This window comes from Megalops cyprinoides, chromosome 13 (genome assembly GCF_013368585.1).
Source record: "Megalops cyprinoides isolate fMegCyp1 chromosome 13, fMegCyp1.pri, whole genome shotgun sequence".
In the NCBI taxonomy this organism is placed as follows: Eukaryota; Metazoa; Chordata; class Actinopteri; order Elopiformes; family Megalopidae; genus Megalops; species Megalops cyprinoides.
Window position 1 is genome coordinate 23,689,626 of NC_050595.1, and position 19,550 is coordinate 23,709,175.

Here is a 19,550-nt window from a genome sequence, read left to right on the forward strand (position 1 = left end):
TTTAATTTCTTCAAAACTTAAATGAAGAAGTAATATAACTGAGCGCTGCACTACAATATTGTATATTTCGTACAAACCACCGGCTCATTTACGTAAATGAAGTCTACAGGTCGATTTCATTTCAGGCACCCTCTGAAATGGAGATTGTAGCGGCATCCAGCAAGGTTACTAAGGTTACTCTAAACCACAATAACACAAAAAATCTAAGTTTTTTATTTTCACTCCTCAAGGTAAAACAGTGGTACAACTGCTATTGCCACTACAGGTTCAGAACGACTGCAGTAAATTATGGATGCAATCGCAAATGTGATACTGCCTTTCATTCTGACTTGACAACTGACCTAGGATAGGATATGCGCAGTGTAACCCGGAAGTTGTGCTGAAGAGTTGGCTTGGACATGGCAGCCTGCTTTGTGTTAGCCGTTCAGTGTAGACTTTAACGTCTTCGTTTATTTAAGAACAATACTTGCACAAAGCAACTAATATGTTATGCATTACTGTGTACAAATATCTTTAGCTAACTATGATATCGACGGCCGTTTGTTCTTTTTTAACGAAACAAGAGAAAGGAATAATTAGCTAGCTAGCCGTCGTTTCAGCGTTTGCGTTTGTCATTCATTGTGTTAGGTAGCCAGCTAGCTAGCCGGCTAGATTGCTCTGCTGCTAAAAAAAGGGAAGGGGATTAGCTAGCTATTAAGGTATTGCACTGAGCCTCAATGCCCGAGCAAGGCCCTAGAATGAATGGTTTCTCCATCGGCGAGTTGTGCTGGCTGTTTTGTTGCCCGCCCTGCCCGAGCCGCATCGCCGCTAAACTCGCCTTCCTGCCACCGGAGCCCACGTACTCGGTGCAGACCGATGCGGACGGGACCAGCAGCCTGCATCTGAACGAGCGTGCGGACTGGCAGTACTCGCAGCGTGAGCTGGACGCCGTCGAGGTGTTCGACACCAGGACGAGCCGCGGAAACCGGGTGGAGTGCATGTTCGTGCGCTGCGCCCCTAACAGCCGGTACACCCTGCTTTTCTCCCACGGCAACGCGGTGGACCTCGGCCAGATGTGCAGCTTCTACATCGGTCTGGGCTCCAGGATCAACTGCAACGTCTTCTCGTACGATTATTCCGGCTACGGGGTCAGCACCGGAAAGCCGTCGGAGAAAAATCTGTATGCTGATATCGAAGCAGCGTGGCAAGTGCTTAGAACAAAGTGAGTAGCGGACTATTAATTAGTCCTTTTTCTCTGATCAACAATACGCCATAACTAGAGAAATCAAACAACTGTGAAGTTATGAACTGTTGAAGAAATGACACTTGATATAGTATATATAGTGGGTTATGCCTCCCCCCGTCTACATTTCCATGGTTACCGCTGACAACGTGCTTTTGCCAGTTATTGCATTACCGTTCGCGGCTGGTAGGCCTAGTCGGTAGCTACAGTGTGTCAGCGTCAATTTACTTAGCTAGCTAAAGGGTTTAGCGTGGTGATCTGCGTCGATGTAACTTGCAATGTACCTGCATTTTAGCTACGTCATTGCATGCTCAATGATTTCTAATGGATAACATTGTCAGCGGGAGTTTACTGAAAAATACTAAAAGAGGTATTTAATTGAATAGGCTATTAGCATGATATTTTCGCAACATTTTGATATGATTCTACTTCGAAATATCTATAAATGGTGAAGTTTTTATGTATGTCCGCACTGGATAATGTGAAATTCATCATAAGAATTCTTTGACGTCTAATCGCACTTTTAACGAGACGTGCTTCACAGTTGAAATCCTCAGGCCTTCTGACATTACTTTTGAATCGCTGGCAGAATTCAAGTCTTAAACAATGTTACGCATCTGATAATTGGGGTATTTTGAACAATTGTCTGCCTCATGTCAAGCATTAACCAAAGAATACTGCAGATAACATATTTTTAATGTACTAATAAACTGTAGGTCAAACGAATTTTAATGTTGGTTTGACGTCACAGAGAACATCCTTTGCTGATGAGTATCGATATCCCAAAGGCCTTCGTGTGCCGATTCATTTTCGGTGATCCAGCGAAACTCCAGAGGGACCCGCCGGTCTAAATGGAGCGATGTCAAAGTGCCAATCTCCCATCCGGTGATCCTGATCAACTGCGCTGCCAGTGTCCGTCCACCGGCGAATTAGGCTGTAAGGGTTTAGTGTTTAGTGATAGCAGTAGAAAGTCATGTCCCCTGTGAGTTGAGCGGTTTGGGTAATTGGCATTGAGAGCATCTAATCCAGCAGCTTTTTTCCGTTCCGTCTTTATCCGATACACATAATAGGGTGGAATTGATGTGCGCAGTAGTAAAAGTCAGTGTCATTCGAAGTAGGAATGATCTTACGTTGTCACAGACCAGTGGGCAGAACGAGAAATTCCCTTAAAGGCCTCATTAGCCGTATTTTTCATATTATGTGTGTTTACATTTGTTCATAAATGTTTCTTATTTTAGAGGAATAGGAAATGTTTTGAAAGACAGGTTGGCAATTTAAAGTTTCTAGATATAAACTATCATCCTTCCTTTATCTTGGTAGAATGTGGTGCTGGTGCTGGTGGTGAGTATTCTGTGTATCATTGACAGTAATAGGCTCTTTGATGAACAGTTTTAATGAAGCGAATTCCAAAGCATCTCCTCTGCACCCTTTACATCAAGGCAAAAATATGAAAGTGTCTAAATGCTACTGCATGCGTTCTTGTCTGAACTTGATTAAGAATACAGTGCTCCTGCTTACAGATGCAATTGGTGGTGCTTTGCCAGTGTAGGAGTCTGCTAGATGAAGATTAATGCTGGTTGTGTTTGCCGGTTCCCATTAGTGACAGTTCAAATATGAGGAGTGAGTGGGCGGAATCTATAGAGGATGTAGAGGCAGAATTCCTCGGTATTCAGCACTCTTTATGTCCCGCTCCCACATAGTAATGCTTTCTTAGTAGTAAAGGTGCCTCGAAAGGCCATATGAAACATTCATTTGTTTTCTGCTGTGTTTATCGGTGGACAAACAACCAGCCACATACACACACACACAAAGCTACGAAAAAGGTGAGGAAGGGAAGTTAATCTTCTGCTGTGGTTGAAAGCTGACAACTTGATTATTTCTTTCAGGGGATGTAAATCACTTGCAAAATATCAAAATGATGTTTGCACGTGAACATTATACATTTGGTACCGTGCCTCAAGTGGAATTAAACCAAAAATCTGCCAGCATGCGTACTGTTTCAGATTTACATGCCATATACGGGTCATCTTTCAAAGGAGGGGGTTTGAAATCAACTCTAAGTCTTTGCCCACAGTATCTGTGGAAAGGTCCTTTGGAACACATCTGAATGAATTAAAACCTAATAACCAGCACGGGGTGCTAAATCAAATGCCGGAGACGCCTAATCGGGAATTTAGCACTTTTTGCTATTATGAATGCCTGGCACAGCTTTCTCTAGGGTGCTTAACATTCTTTGAAAATTTGCCAGCTACAATGAAAAGGCACTGGAAGCTCAGTTTCCCAGCCACCGATGTGGGTTTTGGGCAGTGAGGTTTGGCTGCCACAGAATTAGTAAAGTATTTAGCATTGGTTTTGTTTTTATGTACTTGTGATCGGCATGTAGATGGGTTTGTAGATGTCAACAATGCAGTATGAATGGTTTGTCCACGGCAGCTGACATTTAGATGGGCCTCAGCATTGCTCGCACTTACTGTTGTTGTAATTAGACTGCTTATAAGATGTAATATCATTAAGTCCAGCGTAAAGCACATACCATGTAGATCATTTCAGAGCAGTCCCTGTTGTGTCAGCTGGTCACTGGTATTAAAGCAACACTTGCCCGTGCTTGACTCTACTCTTTCATTAGAGACTTTTAGTGAGTTAGCTGCCACAGCCATATTAACCCACGGTATAAAGCGCGGTCTTCACCCCAGTGCTCATTTGGCACTGAGAGCCGTGCCCGTTTTGCTAAGGTGAAGCGTTAAGCCTGTCCATTTCCACGTCTTTTGAAGAGGAGGCTACCGGCGCTCCCCTCTTTTAAATCCAGGAAGCTGACTGACATTAATCGCCCTGTCTTTGCTCGCCCTTCGTTTAACCGATGTTTCCTCTTGGTGGATCCTCGAGTGAGCTGACGCACAGCTCTTCCCTCTGTGTGGCGGCGCTAAATTAAATCGCCGGCTTGTTGTTGGTAAGTGCCCGTCTGAATCTGGGCCTTGTATTTTGGGCACATCTCCCTGAGCTGTGGCACGTTGATTAGTTACATGCTTTGGCTATCAGTGCAGTAGTTAAACTTTAAACGAAGGTCACAGTAAAAGCGTCGTGCTCCGTGTGTGAACCGTGAAGGGGATCTTTGTTCTAGCGCGTGCATGGTTTTGCTAAAACACACTTCCATCCATTTTAACTGCGCTTGTTTTGTAATGGGGGGATCTTACAGAATGACATATTTACAACTTAGAACTTGAATCTGTAGGGTTAAATATCAGTTCAGTCGTGGGGTTTGTAATATGTAATAGATTTAGTGTGCGATAAAACATGTTAATTTACGACCTGTTTTATATCACAGCAGAGATCCTCGTTCTTTTAGATATTACAAGTAAAACCCTTGCCAAAACTAGTGGATGGTCACAGTGGTAGTTCTGTGATAATAAGATTACGGTAGCTTCTCCTGTGTTTCTTATTCTCAGATAACTGCAATCCAAATTATAAAAAGGCAATTGAGAAAATGACAATGACAAGAAACCATACAGAGTAACCCCCCCCCCCCCCCCCCCCCAATTAGGCTATATTTTTTCCAGAATTCATCTTGTTTTGCATTTCATTTGTATGGAATGCACATCGGAATCAAGTCATTTTGCACAAACCTTTCAAAGAAAGCCATTATTACTCTTAATGCACCGCATTAAATGTTAACACTGCATTATGCAGTGACCCTGATGAGATGGAGAAACTGCCAGAGCATGACAGGAAAATGATAATCATTTTGTATTTGTTATCTGCTAAAAGGCGATTAACAACTTTAGTGACTTTCAGAACTAGTGAAATGTTTTAATTTGGTTCGGGATCGTTCCTCAAGTTTTTATGAACAAATGTTTTATACATGCACAGAAGCGATTGAGCAGTTGGCTATGCTTGGTATTGTAACATTGCGTCAGAACAGTATTGGTTAAAATACAAATGCTGCTGTGTTCTGCCAGGAAGTACATGCTCTCCTTTGATGGGCTTTGTTTTTACTTTCTGCAAAGGATTCAAAGCTGTAACCTTTATGCTGTCAGTCCCTGATTACCACTGCACTGACTACATAGCCAATTGCCTGGGGCACTTCAGTGTGCGTGTTCGGGTTTACACATTTTGGTCCATGTGCCAGTCTTGGCTGCCTACTTTCCAAGAAAACAAAGCGCGCTTCCAACAAAAACAGCTTCAGGAAACATTCAGGTGAAAACACGTCCTGCAATGCACGGAGGGCAAACCAATAAATTAAGCCTAAAAGGAGGGGAGCTCATATCAGTGACCCTCTCTTCTCCAGTCTTCCGTCTGACAGAGAGCTTGCGTGTGTCTGTCAGAGATTCCAAACACTCGCAGGGCTCATCGCCTTGCGAAACTCTGTTGCTGTCAAAGGCAAGGGTGGGGTGGGGGGAGGGGGTGTTTCACTCTTCTGCCTGCTGCCTTACACCTGTGATAAGAAACGTAAAATTTTTAACCATCATTTTTCATTACAGGTTTATTTGTCCAGACGCTCTCGTCCAGAGTGCCTGCAACCAATTTTGACATGTCTTTTCCCTGAGCTCCAGTTTTCAGTGTTCTGCAATGGCAGGGAGAGTCACGCACCAGCAACGATGGAAGTCTAATCTACGAATACCCAGAGACAAGATTACAGTCCGTTGCCCACTGGAGCCTGGTATCAGTTGGACAGCTCTACTACATTTCCAATGTTACATTCCCAACAGCAGTTTTTCATTTTTTTTTTTATTTCATGACAAAAGATCTTTGGAAATCTCTCCAGTAGATTGAAAGGTCTGAAAGGCTGGGGAAAAAGTCTTACCTGAACCTTAATCTTTTTACAGGTTTAGCTATAATTAGGCCAATGGTATCTGCTCTGAATCGCCCCATGACTCACCCAGCCTCCATCCGTCCTTAATGGATCAGTGGGAAGAGAAAGAAAGACCAGATATTATTTTGAGTGGAGGATAGTGAGAGTGCTTCTGGGTCTCCTGCAGTAGAGGAAGGCCATTTGATGCATGGCTAGATTGATGTGATAATCAAAACGGCTGGAGGGCTTGGCTACCTTTTTTACCGGGAGTTGAAAAATTGAAGGGCTCAATGAAAAATTTAGGAGTGCACACAGGGGAGGGTGCACTTTTTTAATTCGAAACCATTTTCAATATCCTCACAATAAGCATTCTTTTATTTGTAGTTGAGAGATACATTTTTTAATCAACAAAGACCACTTTGATGTTTTAAATTCCACTCTTTAATATTTGGTCTCCTAGACCGCTGTAAGGACAGGCAAGGATTTGGTTTTCTCTGAAGTGCCCAGTAAGCACCCCTTTGGTCTTCTCTCATTTAGTAGCTATTATATAGAGAATTCTTTGTTCTGTTCTGGACAGATATTCCTGCCACATGCCACCACTTAACAGAAATATTCAGGATTTTAACACTTAAAGCAAGTAAATGGACTCATGGTACACATGTAAATGGTGGAGCATTTACTTTGGACCTAACTGATTGGCATTTATTCAGTTATAATGTGGTAATTCAGTCTATCCTGAAGGATCTCTACACATACAGTCTTTGATAAGCCCTGTTTAGGTAGTGGTAATGCAGTCCTCAAATGGAGTAGGCTGACACTGATGTCAAGGTTCGACTCCGTTATATTAACTGCACTAGCGCGCACAAGAGCTAATTCCTTAACGAGTAGAAAGTGTAAGGAAGGTATGACTGTGCACTGGCCAAACAGGAATGCCTGCCATATTGACATTGACTTGAGGTTATCAGCACCATGGCTCGTGTTTATTGACAAAATTATGGCAGACAGTACAGAACTACAATGCAGGTAGGACCTATCGTGTGCTCATCTGTCATAATGTAGATTGAAGAAATTAAAGTCTTTAATTGTAAAAAACAAAAAAAGCTAGGTAAAAGCAAACAGAACTAAAAAGTAACACTCTCCTTGGAAATGTTCGAAGTGTGGGCCTTCAAAAAAATTATTTAGTAATGGGAGAAAATTAAATCCACAAAGCATGCCAAAAATGTAATGGATTGCACATCTGACTCATTGCTCCTCCATTTTGATGAACTCAGTGTTTAAAATGGTTAGCTCCATTTAGCTTAGTCATTGGACACATTTAAATTGAGAAAACATTTAAAGTGACATTAAACTAAATTTCAACAAAGTACAGCAAGGAACGTCAGGGCAGGAAGATTAAAGCGTCTCTCCTTAGACAAATTGCCATGTTTTTTAGCTACTTCCGCCCACTGGAATGTGTGGCTGTGCATCTTGCATTTACATTCTTTCATAATATCCGGACACTTTCGTAATATCTGCATTACTCTGTGTGTGGTGAGGTCTTTCGTGCCGCAAGGTTTTTATGGCGATGTTGACGCGCATTTGTATTTGCACGAAATACACACTTTGGAGTCTATAAACTCAGATTCTCCCTTGTTTTTTCATCTCCTGTTGGCTCATAAAGTTCCATGCCACATTAGTGTCGTTATGTTGCCGTGACTGGGAGGAGGGACTCTATCAGGCAACATACACAAACTACATTCTCACGATGCATCGCTGTGAGTTGCAGTTGAATGGAGGACACTGCCTTGGCTGAAGCATTAAGCATTTCTATTTTTTTTTTCCTGCCTGAGCAAAAAAAAACATTTTCTTGCACAAGTGTGACTAATTTAAATGTATCGGCCCACAAGAGAATTTTTGGTTGCACGTGCAACAGCACCAGTTGCACGTGAAGGTCCCTGAGGTGTTCCGAGAACAGTTGTCTCACGGGCCATCCTTCTAAATGTGGGGTACACTGTGCTGATGGAACGAGGGGATCATTGCCATGCTGTGAATCATGTTGTCCGCTCCCTGGTTCCCACTGCTTCGGGCCATCTTTAAAAGGCATTCTTGGCATAGAAGGGTTCAAGAGTACATATCCCTGTATGTCACGGTATTTAACCTTAAGGGTGAGGCGTACTTTTACACTGATTCCAGATGATGTTTGCCCATTAGATCACAGTGTCAAACGCCAGACATTATAGATCACCCAACGTTGCTGGAACACATCACGGACTTGCATGACCGGCGCTTTGAATTGTCAGGTGGCAGATTTTAGTTCCATGGGCTGGCTTGAATCATCTCTGTGGTTGTCATGGCTGCCTGTGGATGAATCCATCAGGAAGCTGGCAGATGATTCACTGCTGTATTTTTGATAACTGGGTGACAGAGATGAATTGCCGCTGCCCGACCTATAGGAGCTCTGTGTAACATCATTTCAAGTGTCAGTTTTCACTTTGCTTTTAGATAGACAGCATTGCCTTCAGTCCCACAGCAAAACAAGTGCACTCTGCTTTAAACAGTGCACCATAAAACTGCTTCTCTACTCTGTGCTGGCAGTACACTGTATAATCTGTTCTTTTTTTGTTCTAGCTGACATCTTCATTAGTTAGGTTTTAGCTGTCAACAAAATACTCCTCTGTATTTGACTTACCTTCAGTTATGTGCTAGAAGCCCTTTGTGAAATAAATATGCCGTCGGTGTTTGTGCTAATAACAAGAAAAGTATACATGTCCCTTCAATTCATTTTGTTGATTTGTGCCGCGTAACAAATTATTACCACAGAGTAGTATTTACTTTGATTAAGAGCTCGACAGTCTGAATGCACTCTGGGCTTCCAGGGACAGGACTGAGAAGTGCTGAGCTAAAGTAGGTCGAAGTGCTGACGTCACAAGGTTTCCATCTTCCATATTTTTTGTCAGTCCATTTTGGGTGGATGGTTTTTATAATGACACCAGAGATTTCATCAAGGGGCAAAGGGGGTGAGGGGAGGCTGTGCTTAAGCCAGTATTTTCAGTTAATGAATTTATTAACACGACCCCTTTCCCACAGTTGTGAATACTGAACCAAATCGGCAGGGGATTAATCCATTACACTAACAATTAACAGGAGTGAAGTGTCTGGCGTATATGTTGTGCACAGTCTTAATCCTCCGCAGCTGTTAAACTATGTTAAGAAAATGAAAAGCAAAGCCAATTACGTCTTCCAGCAGAGGACATCTTCATGCAAATTCCTCCAAACTTTGCCTTTTAAGTTTTATGGCCCCCATGTGCATTTGTAGGTCAGAAAGGCTCCTGATTTTGTATTATACTGAGCCAAGCTCCTTCAAGAGAAAAAATGTTACTGATAACAGCTGTCCTTTTTTGTGTTTTTGGGAATAACAGTGGGAGGTTAGTGGTCCAGAAGTTTATAACCTCTGTCAAGTCAACCAAGTCCATTAAGGGTGAACTCAGCTCGACTGAATTTGCCGACTGAAAGACCTCTCAGACATAGTTGTGTCGAGCACAAGCATTAGCTGCACTCCTAGAATCAGCATTGCAAAGCATGATGGGTCTGCCACCGATTAAATGGTAGCGGCCACAAAGTCATAACTGCAGTTCACAATGTCAGTGTGTTCACCATAGTGTGCTTTGGCCAGGTTCGACATTGAGCCATACTGGAAGTTTCTGGGTGACAGATTCTGAAGGCAATACCTATGGCAGAAGAACAAACCGGAGATTGGTTAGTATCAGATCTGCCCATTGAATGGCATTAACAGCAGATAGGAATCTCTTCCACTGGGTGTGGTAGTAAAAACCACAGCAAACTGTGTTGTGGTAAGCGTAACGTGCGCACAGATGTTTTCACTCATCTCCTCCTTGTCCGTGTAATTTCAGGTGTGTCACGTGGTGCGCTTGAGTTCAAGTGAAGCAAACCCAGAAATATCACATTCCGCAGGACCACATCGCTCAGTGCAGCAGCTCCTATGTTGTTTGTGCATATATTTGGTCCTAAATGTAATGAGCCAGCACAATTAGATAGGCTGTTGCCAGTGCGTTCTGTCAGTATTCAAATGGAGAGGGCTTGAAGCGATAGCCAGACCGGACTTCATGAGGTCATGGCTCCAGACCTTACAAGTGCCCTGGGGTACTATAACCTTGCTGGACTCCAGCCTCATTTTTCACAGCTGAACACAGGTGGTCCTTAGAACTCCAAGGCCGGTGCATCGCCATGTGTCTCGTGTGACACAAACTGCACAAACACTCTTAGCAGTGGAAAAGATTGCTACCATAAGCATGCAATCTTAACATTCAGTTATTTTGAAATTCACATTAGCACATAGTCTTGTGAAGCCCAAAAGTGCATGTGGTCTTTGTGTCTTTTTAATTCCAGGATGACATTAGTGTGGGTTTCTTATTGTTTGTAATGAATGTTTTTTTGGAACATGGGCAAGCCAGTGGTTTAGAGAACATGGTCTTATTAGAGCCAGAGCTATTGTGTTGCAGTTTCTCTGCATAGAGAAGAATTCAAAGATTGATTGGAGATTTGCTTTCACCTGTGAGGTTCAGTGTTTTTTTTTTTTTCCCAGAGTAGTCTATGATGGCTGGCAGTCTGAAATGGTTTTCTGCCAGAAAAACATCTGTAAATGTTCGTGTTGGCGCTAGGCAAGGCTCATAAAGCTAACTGCTGTGTACGGCAGTTATCTGGCTATCGCCTGCTTTGAAACGGAGCCACTTGTTTTCAGCTGAAGGCTTTTTGGTCGTCTTTGATTGCTTCTTATGTTACTGCTCACCTCCACTTCATGTTTTTGTCGTCCTATCTCTGACAAAATGAAAGCCCAGGGTATTATTTATGTGACCAGTGTTCTAGAAGTCAGTAAAATGCTGGCTTCGACCCAATGCCTGGCTCTCCTCTTCCATGAGTCCAGTTTCTTGAACTCAAACCAGTGCTTGTTTTGACAAGACATTTCTCATTTTGTAGAGTCTGTACATAGTAACACTGCAGCTATTCTGGCTCTGCGCTTTCAGTAGCTTTCCATCTATGGCTTCTGTTTTGATGCAGTCTAACACCCCCCCCCCCCCCCCCCTTCTGCAGTCCCTTCCTGATTGGCAGGATATGCGAAAGTGTTTTTTAAAACATTGTATTTATTTAGTTTGGCTTCTCCCTGGCTGGTGCTTTTTTCCACTAATTCACCATTTCAAAGCCTGGTAACATTTTCCGATTTAATATCTAAATCTAAAAAATAGCCGTTTTCTGCATACATGCAATTTATTTTACATTACTTTTGGTTGCTTAGCAGACACTCTTACCCAGAGTGACTTGCATAGGTTACAGGTCTTATTGTTATCCATTTATACAGCTGGAGATTTACTGAGGCAATTCCGGGTTAAGTACCTTGCCCAAGGGTACAATAGCAGTGCCCCAGTGGGGAATCGAAACGGCAGCCTTTGGGTTACGAGCCCAGCTCCTTATCATTACGTCACAGTCCTGTTCCTACATCTGTGAGAATTAATCTCTCTCTGTGTTCACCGCACCCTGTGAGAATGGACATACTGCATTTGTCTTTGCCCACAGTATGCACTCTCCTCTGCCTGATCTAGTCACCCCGTGTGACAAGTCTAGACCAATCATTAACAGGTACACATTATACAATAGAGGAGCAGTACACTTTCGGAGAAGACGGAATGTACTGTAGGACGCTCTAGGTTTCCTGTAAGGCAATACGTTAGAGCCACGCCCTTTTCGCATGAAAGGTCTTTCCATAGCAATTTTGGAATTTTGTCCGAGGGGCTATGTTATATGAGAAATTACTGCTGAACTGCACTTTTTGCTAATCTGAACCACGTTCTGTTTCACGGTGATGTTTATACCTATGCTATTAAGCGGCAGTAAAATAAATCTGTTCTAAGTTCAGTCAGGCCTAGCTGGTCAACACTGTGTCTTGCAGAACGTGAGGGTAGGTGATGCTGTTTTTGTATGAATTATAGGGCTGTGCTGGAGCTGGCCCGTCTCAGCCAGATGCTTTTTACGTAATTGACTCGATTGAATTGCCATCCGCGCTCAAGGTAATTTTCCTCCCCTGTGATGTTCGCCGCCTGCGTTTCCGCGGGTTCCCAGGCTCCTCGCGCTTTAAATACCCGCTGTCTCGGGAAAGTGCGGCGTGTCTCTCAGGTGGTCAATCAGGCAGTTTGTTTGTTCGCAACAGGCCCATCCGCGGGATTACTCACGCCTCGGCCGTCCCGCTAAGAGCCGTCGCCGGGGGGTCCAGTGCATCGCGTGTGCGGCGGCCACCTCTTCACCCTCCCCTCCCAGACATGCCATTGTCTTCCCCCCCATGTCTCGGTTCTCTCCTTTTTTTTTTTGTGGGAGGGGAACCCTGAATGCTGCGGGGGGGATTTGATAGCTCTGCATACCGTTTCTTTGACATCAGGTACAATGTGAAGAATTAGGAAAAAGGGGAAGAAAAAAAGACGTACCGTGACAATGCACTGCGGTACATACTGTCCTCCCTTTTGAGCTGGGGGCTGTTTTGTTTCTCCGTCGGTCTCACCTTGCAGGGATTAGCCCTGTGAAGGGAGCGCTAATAGAAAGGTCAGATATCAAATGTGTTTCCATTTGCCCGCAACCCCGGCGCATACCTGAGACGGGCCGTCCCGGCGATCGCGTTGCGGCGCCCGGGCCCTCTCCGGCGATGCGTGCCGAGGGGGAACAACAACAAAAGCAGGGCCCGCGTGCGCCGCCTCCGCCCGCCGTCCCCCCTCCGTCCTCCTGCTCCATATGACGGGGCCGATCTCACAGATCCGTGCAGCCGCATAAAGGCAAACAGATGTTGCCGCCGCGCTTCTGAGCGCGTTTTCGAGTGTCAAATAAAACTCCCATTTTATGATGATTGCTTACCAGGGAACAGATTTTACTCGTCGTTTTCTTTCACCCACCGCTAGCTCGCTGCAGCCCCCCCCACCACCAACCTTTTTTTGTTTTTACGCAGGACTTCTCTCCCTGACAAAGGGTGCGCTTCGCATTGAGTAGCAGGCTGAACTTTTGTGTTGAGTTTGGCTCCATTTCTCCAGCCTGTCATTATAATGTACAGCAGGAAGGCCTTGAGGTGAAGTCTTATCAATGCAGTGCCAGAGGGAGAGCAAAGGGATAAGATCTGATGGCGCACTTTACTGCCAGGAGTTATTTTTGTTTTGCCTTGGCTTTATATTCTTAAGACTATTTTTCCGTTCGTTCCGATGAATCGCACCAGCCTGTTTGAAGTCCATTAAGAGTCGTGGGCAGAGCAAAAGGGCTGTGCTTGAAGGACACATGGAATGCCAGTTAAAATACAGCCACCGCTGGTGAAAACCATTAGTCTGCCTCATCTTGCAGGGTTTATGTAACTCTTTTCATTATTTTCGTGCTGTTGCCAGGTAAGTGTAGGTTCCAGGAATGGATCCAGAAAGGATGTTCACCTGTGAGTGGGCTTGTGAACTCAGCCCCCCCCCCCGCTTCTGTCCTCTTCTCCACACAGGTACGGCGTGACCCCTGAGAACATTATCCTGTACGGCCAGAGCATCGGCACGGTGCCCACGGTGGACCTGGCCTCCCGCTACGAGTGCGCGGCCGTCATCCTCCACTCCCCACTCATGTCCGGCCTCAGGGTGGCCTTCCCCGACACCAGGAAGACCTACTGCTTTGACGCCTTTCCGAGGTGGGTGCGGCCTCGCTGACACACGTGCGCTCCACCCTGTGTTCCTGTGTGTTTGCCCCCCCCCTTCTGTGACAGGGGCTGAAGCACACGGGGGTCCAGCGTGATTGCGGTTTTGGTCTTTTGGCTGGATTTCTCTTCCTCCCCCGGCGGTCTGCAATAATTCTCACAGCAGGCCTGGCCCTTGTGAAAAATCCAGTTGGCAAATTCAAGCGGAGCCCAGCCCTCAACACACACAGCCTCTGGCTTCACCTTCTCCACCTCCCCCATCCCTCCATCACCCTTTTTTATTATTGCACTGATGTTCTGCCTGCAGTGGAAGATGTATATTTTATAAAGGTAGGAAATTGTTTTTTGTATTTGTGCGTGGGGGTGGGGGGGTGCTACAGCTACAGCATTGGTGAAGGGCGAAAGTCCTCTCCATTTAGGCACCATCGACTCTGAGTGCCTCCTTCATCAGAAATTGTTTCTTGGAAGCCCCTGGTGCAGTCATTTCAGATAACATCATCAGTGCGCTGTGTCATTTGTACTGCTCACTGTGTTTTCCGCTGGAAAAAGCTTTTTGCTTTGTCCATAACACTTTGATTGGGTCTGAGCTTTAGCACAGTCGGTAGTTTCCTACATCCTGTGAACTCTTCGCAACCGCCTGACTAATGCGGCTTTCAGGGCTCCTCCACAGCGGTGGCAGGGAGATGTTTCAGCCCAGCCATGCATCTTGGCCTTATAATGACGCATCAATGAATTTTTTCATTTATGGTGCAGAAGGAAGGCAGTTATGACAGCCCCACATACACATTTTATTTTGCCTGCATTTGCCCTCTGGTGCGCTATGTACAGCTAGCTGGCCTCCTACCAGACTGTTAGCTAACAGTATTACATTTTCAGAAAAGAAACAAATACAGCTGAAATAAACTTGAAGCTAGCTGTGAGTGTATTGGAAGATTGCATTTGTTTCGCCTCACATCTGTGCTCCTGTGTGAGTTCAGAGGTTGTCATGGTGAGGAAACCATAGTGTACAATTGGCGATTCCAAATATAGGGTTGCATTAAGGGGAAAAAGCCATTTAAAATTTAAAATGAAGTAGCTGACCACATGTTTGTGTGGAATTCTAATGCTTCCTGACCATAGTATATGTATATTAAGTTAATGTACTTGCTTACGCGCATGTGTTCCAATCCTGCTACTCCTATGTTCATTTTTAAACATTACTTTGGTCTTATTCTTAGAAGTGGAAGGGAGAATTGATGTAATGTGGTGTGGTTTTTTCTCCCCCCAATTTATCCTGTCATGCTTTAAACAGGCTTGGGCTGAGATTCAGCCCTGACCCTCCTGCTACCAGTCAGAGACCAGATATAACCCACAGCTCCTTATACGGCAGAAGTCCGCTCCCACCATTTGGCGTGGCTGTTACATGTTGCGGGTGTGTCAGGGTGACTGTTTAACCTGTCCCTGGGGACTGTGGTCTACATAGACTGATAGTGAGGGGACCCGTGTGCCCAAGTGCAGGGGCTCACCCCCCACCGAATGCATGACGTGACATGGTGGTGGGGACAGCTGGACCCCTGCCGCTTACTGTACTATTCTAAGGCAGCACGACTGTGGAGGAAACCTTCAGCGGGGATTATTTATGAACCTCCGTCCTGTCCGGGGGTGTGGGAGCCAGCCGCTAATACCCGTGACATCTGCTCACACCACTGTAAATTGCGCTGTGAGTCATTTCTGACATTCGTCAGCTGCGAGGGGAGGTGGCGGCGGCACACAACACCGGCACACCTACGGCGCGGGGATCCGCTTTTAATCAACTCCTGACCCAGCGGGGTCGCACAGACCGTACCTGGCTTGGCTCTGTTATCACCCTCTTCCCCAGTACGGTTATGTGGGATTTGCCTAATGGTGTGCTGCTCTGCTCTGATCATCAATACCCCCCCCCGTCACCGCCATAAACTCAGAGAAACGGTCATATGGAACATCGGCGTGTTTTTCTTTCACGGTGGGAGCAGAGCACTGAATCGAAGCAGGGGAGGCAGCCGTAGATTAAGATGAAAGAGGATATGAATGATGTGCCAGGTGGCTTCTCCTTTGAAGAACCTAATGCGAACTTTCGTTTTCTTAGCTCCTGTTAGAAAGGACGTTTAGCCTTCATCCCACTGCCCATCTGTGTTGTGTGACCATTTAATCTTCATGACAGTGGACTCGTACGAGGGTGGTGCAGTATCTTTATCAGATATATTTTCTCTGCAGCAGTAAACCGTAATGGAATCTGCACTATAGCTCAGTTGGAGGATGTAATTTCAGGGGAACGCGACTCACGTCTGGGAGACGGTATATCTTCGGTGTAGAAACTTAAGACATTTCACTGTCAGACTGCTGTGCATTTGTCTCAGAGTGGGCTGCTGGAGTCAATATGAAAATCAACTTTATGGCTGGCTATGGTGCATGTGATTATATTTAAGATAGATCCACATTAAATAATGAAATGCATTATGCTGGATTGACACCGCATATGTTTGAAGAGATCAGTAAAAAAAGTCTGTCTTCACTTTGCCAGATAGAGATCTCTTATTGCACACATAATAGGGACTGTGCCATTGAGCTCATACTCTCGAATCTAATCAGTGAATAACATCATACTCGAATGGGTTCAAGAACAAGAAACACAGTTTCGGTAGGAGGTATGGCATTTCTTATTTGTTCGCAGGGTTCTGCTTTTCAGAGCCGTTGTATTCATGTGCCTTGAGAAGGAGTCAACAGTGAGGCAGACAAAGGAGCCATTGTGTTCTCATACACATTTCCTTTGTTCAATGGACCACTGGAATAAGAATGGAAGTAAAATTGAAGATGGCCACGGCCAGGCTCCAGCGCGGAATAGAAGTGCGTTTTATTCTGTCTCCATTCTTTTCTGAAGAATCGAGGGAGAACGGGTTCTGTGTAGCCACGACTTTGCATAGAGCCTTTACACTAATGGCACGGCACAGCCAGCGAGTAGCGCAGGTGTGTGAGGGTGTAGCTTAGCCAGTGAGTAGCAGTGTCTGTGTAATGACTGTAGCATAGCCAGTGAGTAGGAGGTTCCTGCATAATGAGAGTGCAGTATAGACAGTGAGTAGTGAAGGTGTTTGTGTGATGACCATAGCTTAGCCAGTGAGCTGCAGGACTCTGTCTGTGCAGATGGAGTCAGCGTCGATGAAGCCGATCCTAAACACAGGAGTGATGCAGCAGGAAAGACACGGGCTCCAGGCTGCAGACTTGTGACTTCGGAGACCCTCAGCTGTTGTGTCCCTCTCAGTGTATCACTGCCAGCATCCCGCGCCGTTAATCATCAGAGGGAGGATCGGGTGACTCAGCTGCCCTCCTGCCTCCATTGTCTCAGCCGTGCATGTATTTGCAGAGATTTGCATTGTCAGGCACGGCGGAGAGGGGTGAGGCGGACCCGCCCCCGGTGACTCCCGTGTCCCATGCCACCAGCCTGTTTGCTCATCCCCTGCCAGGGAGCCACCAAGTGGCCGGGTCTTAAGCGCAGAAGCCAGGGTGCATGACAGAGATTGTGAAGGAAGGGGAGCAGCACGGCATGAAAGTTTCATGAGATGGCCGCCTCAGCAGATCTGAGGCACGCCGCGCCGCGTGGCCGGGAATATTAAGCACGTCCACTCCGGCACCTGCAAAAGCGTGCCTGTCAGACGGCCTCGCCGACAGGGGGGATGGAGGTGGGCGAGGCGCTGCTAAATTTAAATTCCCCCCCCTCTAGAATGACTCGTTCTGCATCTCAGAAACATAATCCTGGCCCAAGCCCCCCCGCCCTCAGCCCAGCATGTCGAGGTGTCCCGAGGAACCGTGATTGCTGTGAATCAATCACTGCAGAACAACGGTGTGTGGTTGTATTCAATCAGCGTGGCTCATTGTGCGTGGCGGCACGCGTTGTACTGATTTAGGGATTTCAGGAATGTGTTATGAAGTGCTAAGCCTTTGTCTGACCTTAGCCTCTCAGCTGTCACCCCCCCCCTCCTGGCGCGGAGCGCAGACGGGACACGTCCCCAGGAATGTTCTTGTAAAGAGAATCCGACGGCGAGAGCAGACTCTGCTGTTTTCCAGGGAATTTCCCCGGTTCTTTTGTTCTGGCACTGAGAACGTGGGCACGGCGCCGTCATTCACTGGCAGCACAGGTGATCCGAGACCTTCGTGTGACGGGACACGCCCCCGCCTCACCTGCCATCGGGGGGGGGGGGGGGGGGCGGGTGAGGTTGTCCAGAGTCATCCGCTGCATGTACTGTTTGCCTGCTCCAAGCCTGTAAAAGCGCTTTGTTTCCGTGACTCCTGGACGCCCTCGCAGAGCCTCTGTACGCCAGAGTGTGAAAGCACACAGTGCCGGTTAACAGCCTGCTTTCCTCCATCGTATGAAATTACTCAGAATTGTTTTTGTTGAGCGCCGTGCTCGCGGTCGGAACCTCGCAGCAATACACTGCCTCAGTACCAGTCCTGACGGTAGATTACGTCCACGAGGGAGAAATCAGTTCTGCGTTTTCCACCACCTTAGTACAAGATAATTCTCTCATTAGGCATCTTTGGTTTAAATTGCAATTACACCATCATGCTTTAATTGCATTTCTCTTTAACTAACACCCAGTTCAAATGACTCCATGCTAAAGTGGGAGATGAGCAACAATTAGTCATGCGCTAACGGTAATTAATTAGTATGCAGGAGTGCGACAAAACATTATGGACCCCCTTCTGAGTCTTCAGGAAATGGGAGGGAGGACCGTTCTCTCGCCCCTCGGTGCATTTGAGCCGAGCACGAAAACCTGTACTCTGGCGGGAAAAAAAGGCCTGCAGCTTGCTGTAGGCGGGAGGCTCTGTCCCCGCAGGTGTTTGGGTGCTACGTGATCCCTCTCTGGCCCGTTTGACAGTGCCCGCCTGCGTTTTTGTCCCTCCCTTGTGTTACAGCATCGACAAGGTGTCCAAGGTGGCGTCGCCCGTGCTGGTGATCCACGGCACGGAGGACGAGGTCATCGACTTCTCGCATGGCCTGGCCATCTACGAGCGCTGCCCGCGCCCCGTGGAGCCCCTGTGGGTGGAGGGTGCCGGCCACAACGACATCGAGCTCTACGCCCAGTACCTGGAGAGGCTAAAACAGTTCATCTCCTTCGAGCTGCCCAACTCCTGAGCAGCGGGGAAGAAGAGGAGGAGGAGGAGGGGGAGGAGGAGGTGGAGGAGGAGGAAGGCCAAGAAGCACATCTGTCGACGGGTCCCCTTTGACAAGGAGCGAGGGACCCCACCCACATTTGCACTTGCATTTGAATCTAGATTCTTCTGAGCCTCTCTGACTTAGCTGTATGTCCCAGCTGCAGCTTGGGAAGAGGGAGGGCCTCTAAATGTGATTTCAACCTTTGTGTTCTTTTATACCTAATAACAAAAGGAATTAAAGTTTTGCACCTCAAATAATTACTAGGGTTTTTTTCCCATTGTTGTTCTTTGTTTTTTGTCTCGTTTTCTTTGCTGGTTTTAATACCCATGAAGGATAATTAAACTGGCACGCTCCTCTGGTGCAGATGTTTGGAAGTAATCACTATTTTCATATTCTGATGGTAATGATTTGTTTTGTTTTTTTTTTTTTTTTGGTTGACGTTGGTTGTTGTTTTGACCATGCTGCTTGCATTCCAGGATCTGAACATGTTGGAGCCGCAGCAGGCCAGTGTGCGGTGTCTCTGGTGAAGGCGTGCATTCGGAGCCAGGCAGGGCTTAGACCCAGGGAACACTCCTCAGTGTATGAAGTCCCTAGCTGATGTATTGTAAACTGGAAATTTTGTGCTAGTAACTTTTGACCTAATTGTGAATTCAACAATAAAACGTACTGTACAGGACGTGTG

The 19,550-nt window shown here is 46.1% G+C and overlaps 1 protein-coding gene across 1 annotated transcript; it reads left to right on the top strand.

Moving 5' to 3' along the window:
* The first annotated feature begins 373 nt into the window (after nucleotides 1-373).
* Nucleotides 374-19,109, top strand: abhd17c (abhydrolase domain containing 17C, depalmitoylase). Its single transcript, XM_036544078.1, has 3 exons — nucleotides 374-1,201; nucleotides 13,516-13,695; nucleotides 18,628-19,109. The coding sequence occupies exons 1-3, from the start codon at nucleotides 717-719 to the stop codon at nucleotides 18,845-18,847; spliced, it is 885 nt and encodes a 294-aa protein (XP_036399971.1). The 5' UTR covers nucleotides 374-716; the 3' UTR covers nucleotides 18,848-19,109.
* Nucleotides 19,110-19,550: the final 441 nt, after the last annotated feature.

Coding starts and splice junctions, on each gene's coding strand:
- abhd17c (XM_036544078.1), top strand. CDS start 717: ATGCCCGAGCAAGGCCCTAGAATGAATGGTTTCTCCATCGGCGAGTTG. Junction 1,202..13,515: donor TGGCAAGTGCTTAGAACAAA/GTGAGTAGCGGA, acceptor TTCTCCACACAG/GTACGGCGTGACCCCTGAGA. Junction 13,696..18,627: donor TGCTTTGACGCCTTTCCGAG/GTGGGTGCGGCC, acceptor CTTGTGTTACAG/CATCGACAAGGTGTCCAAGG.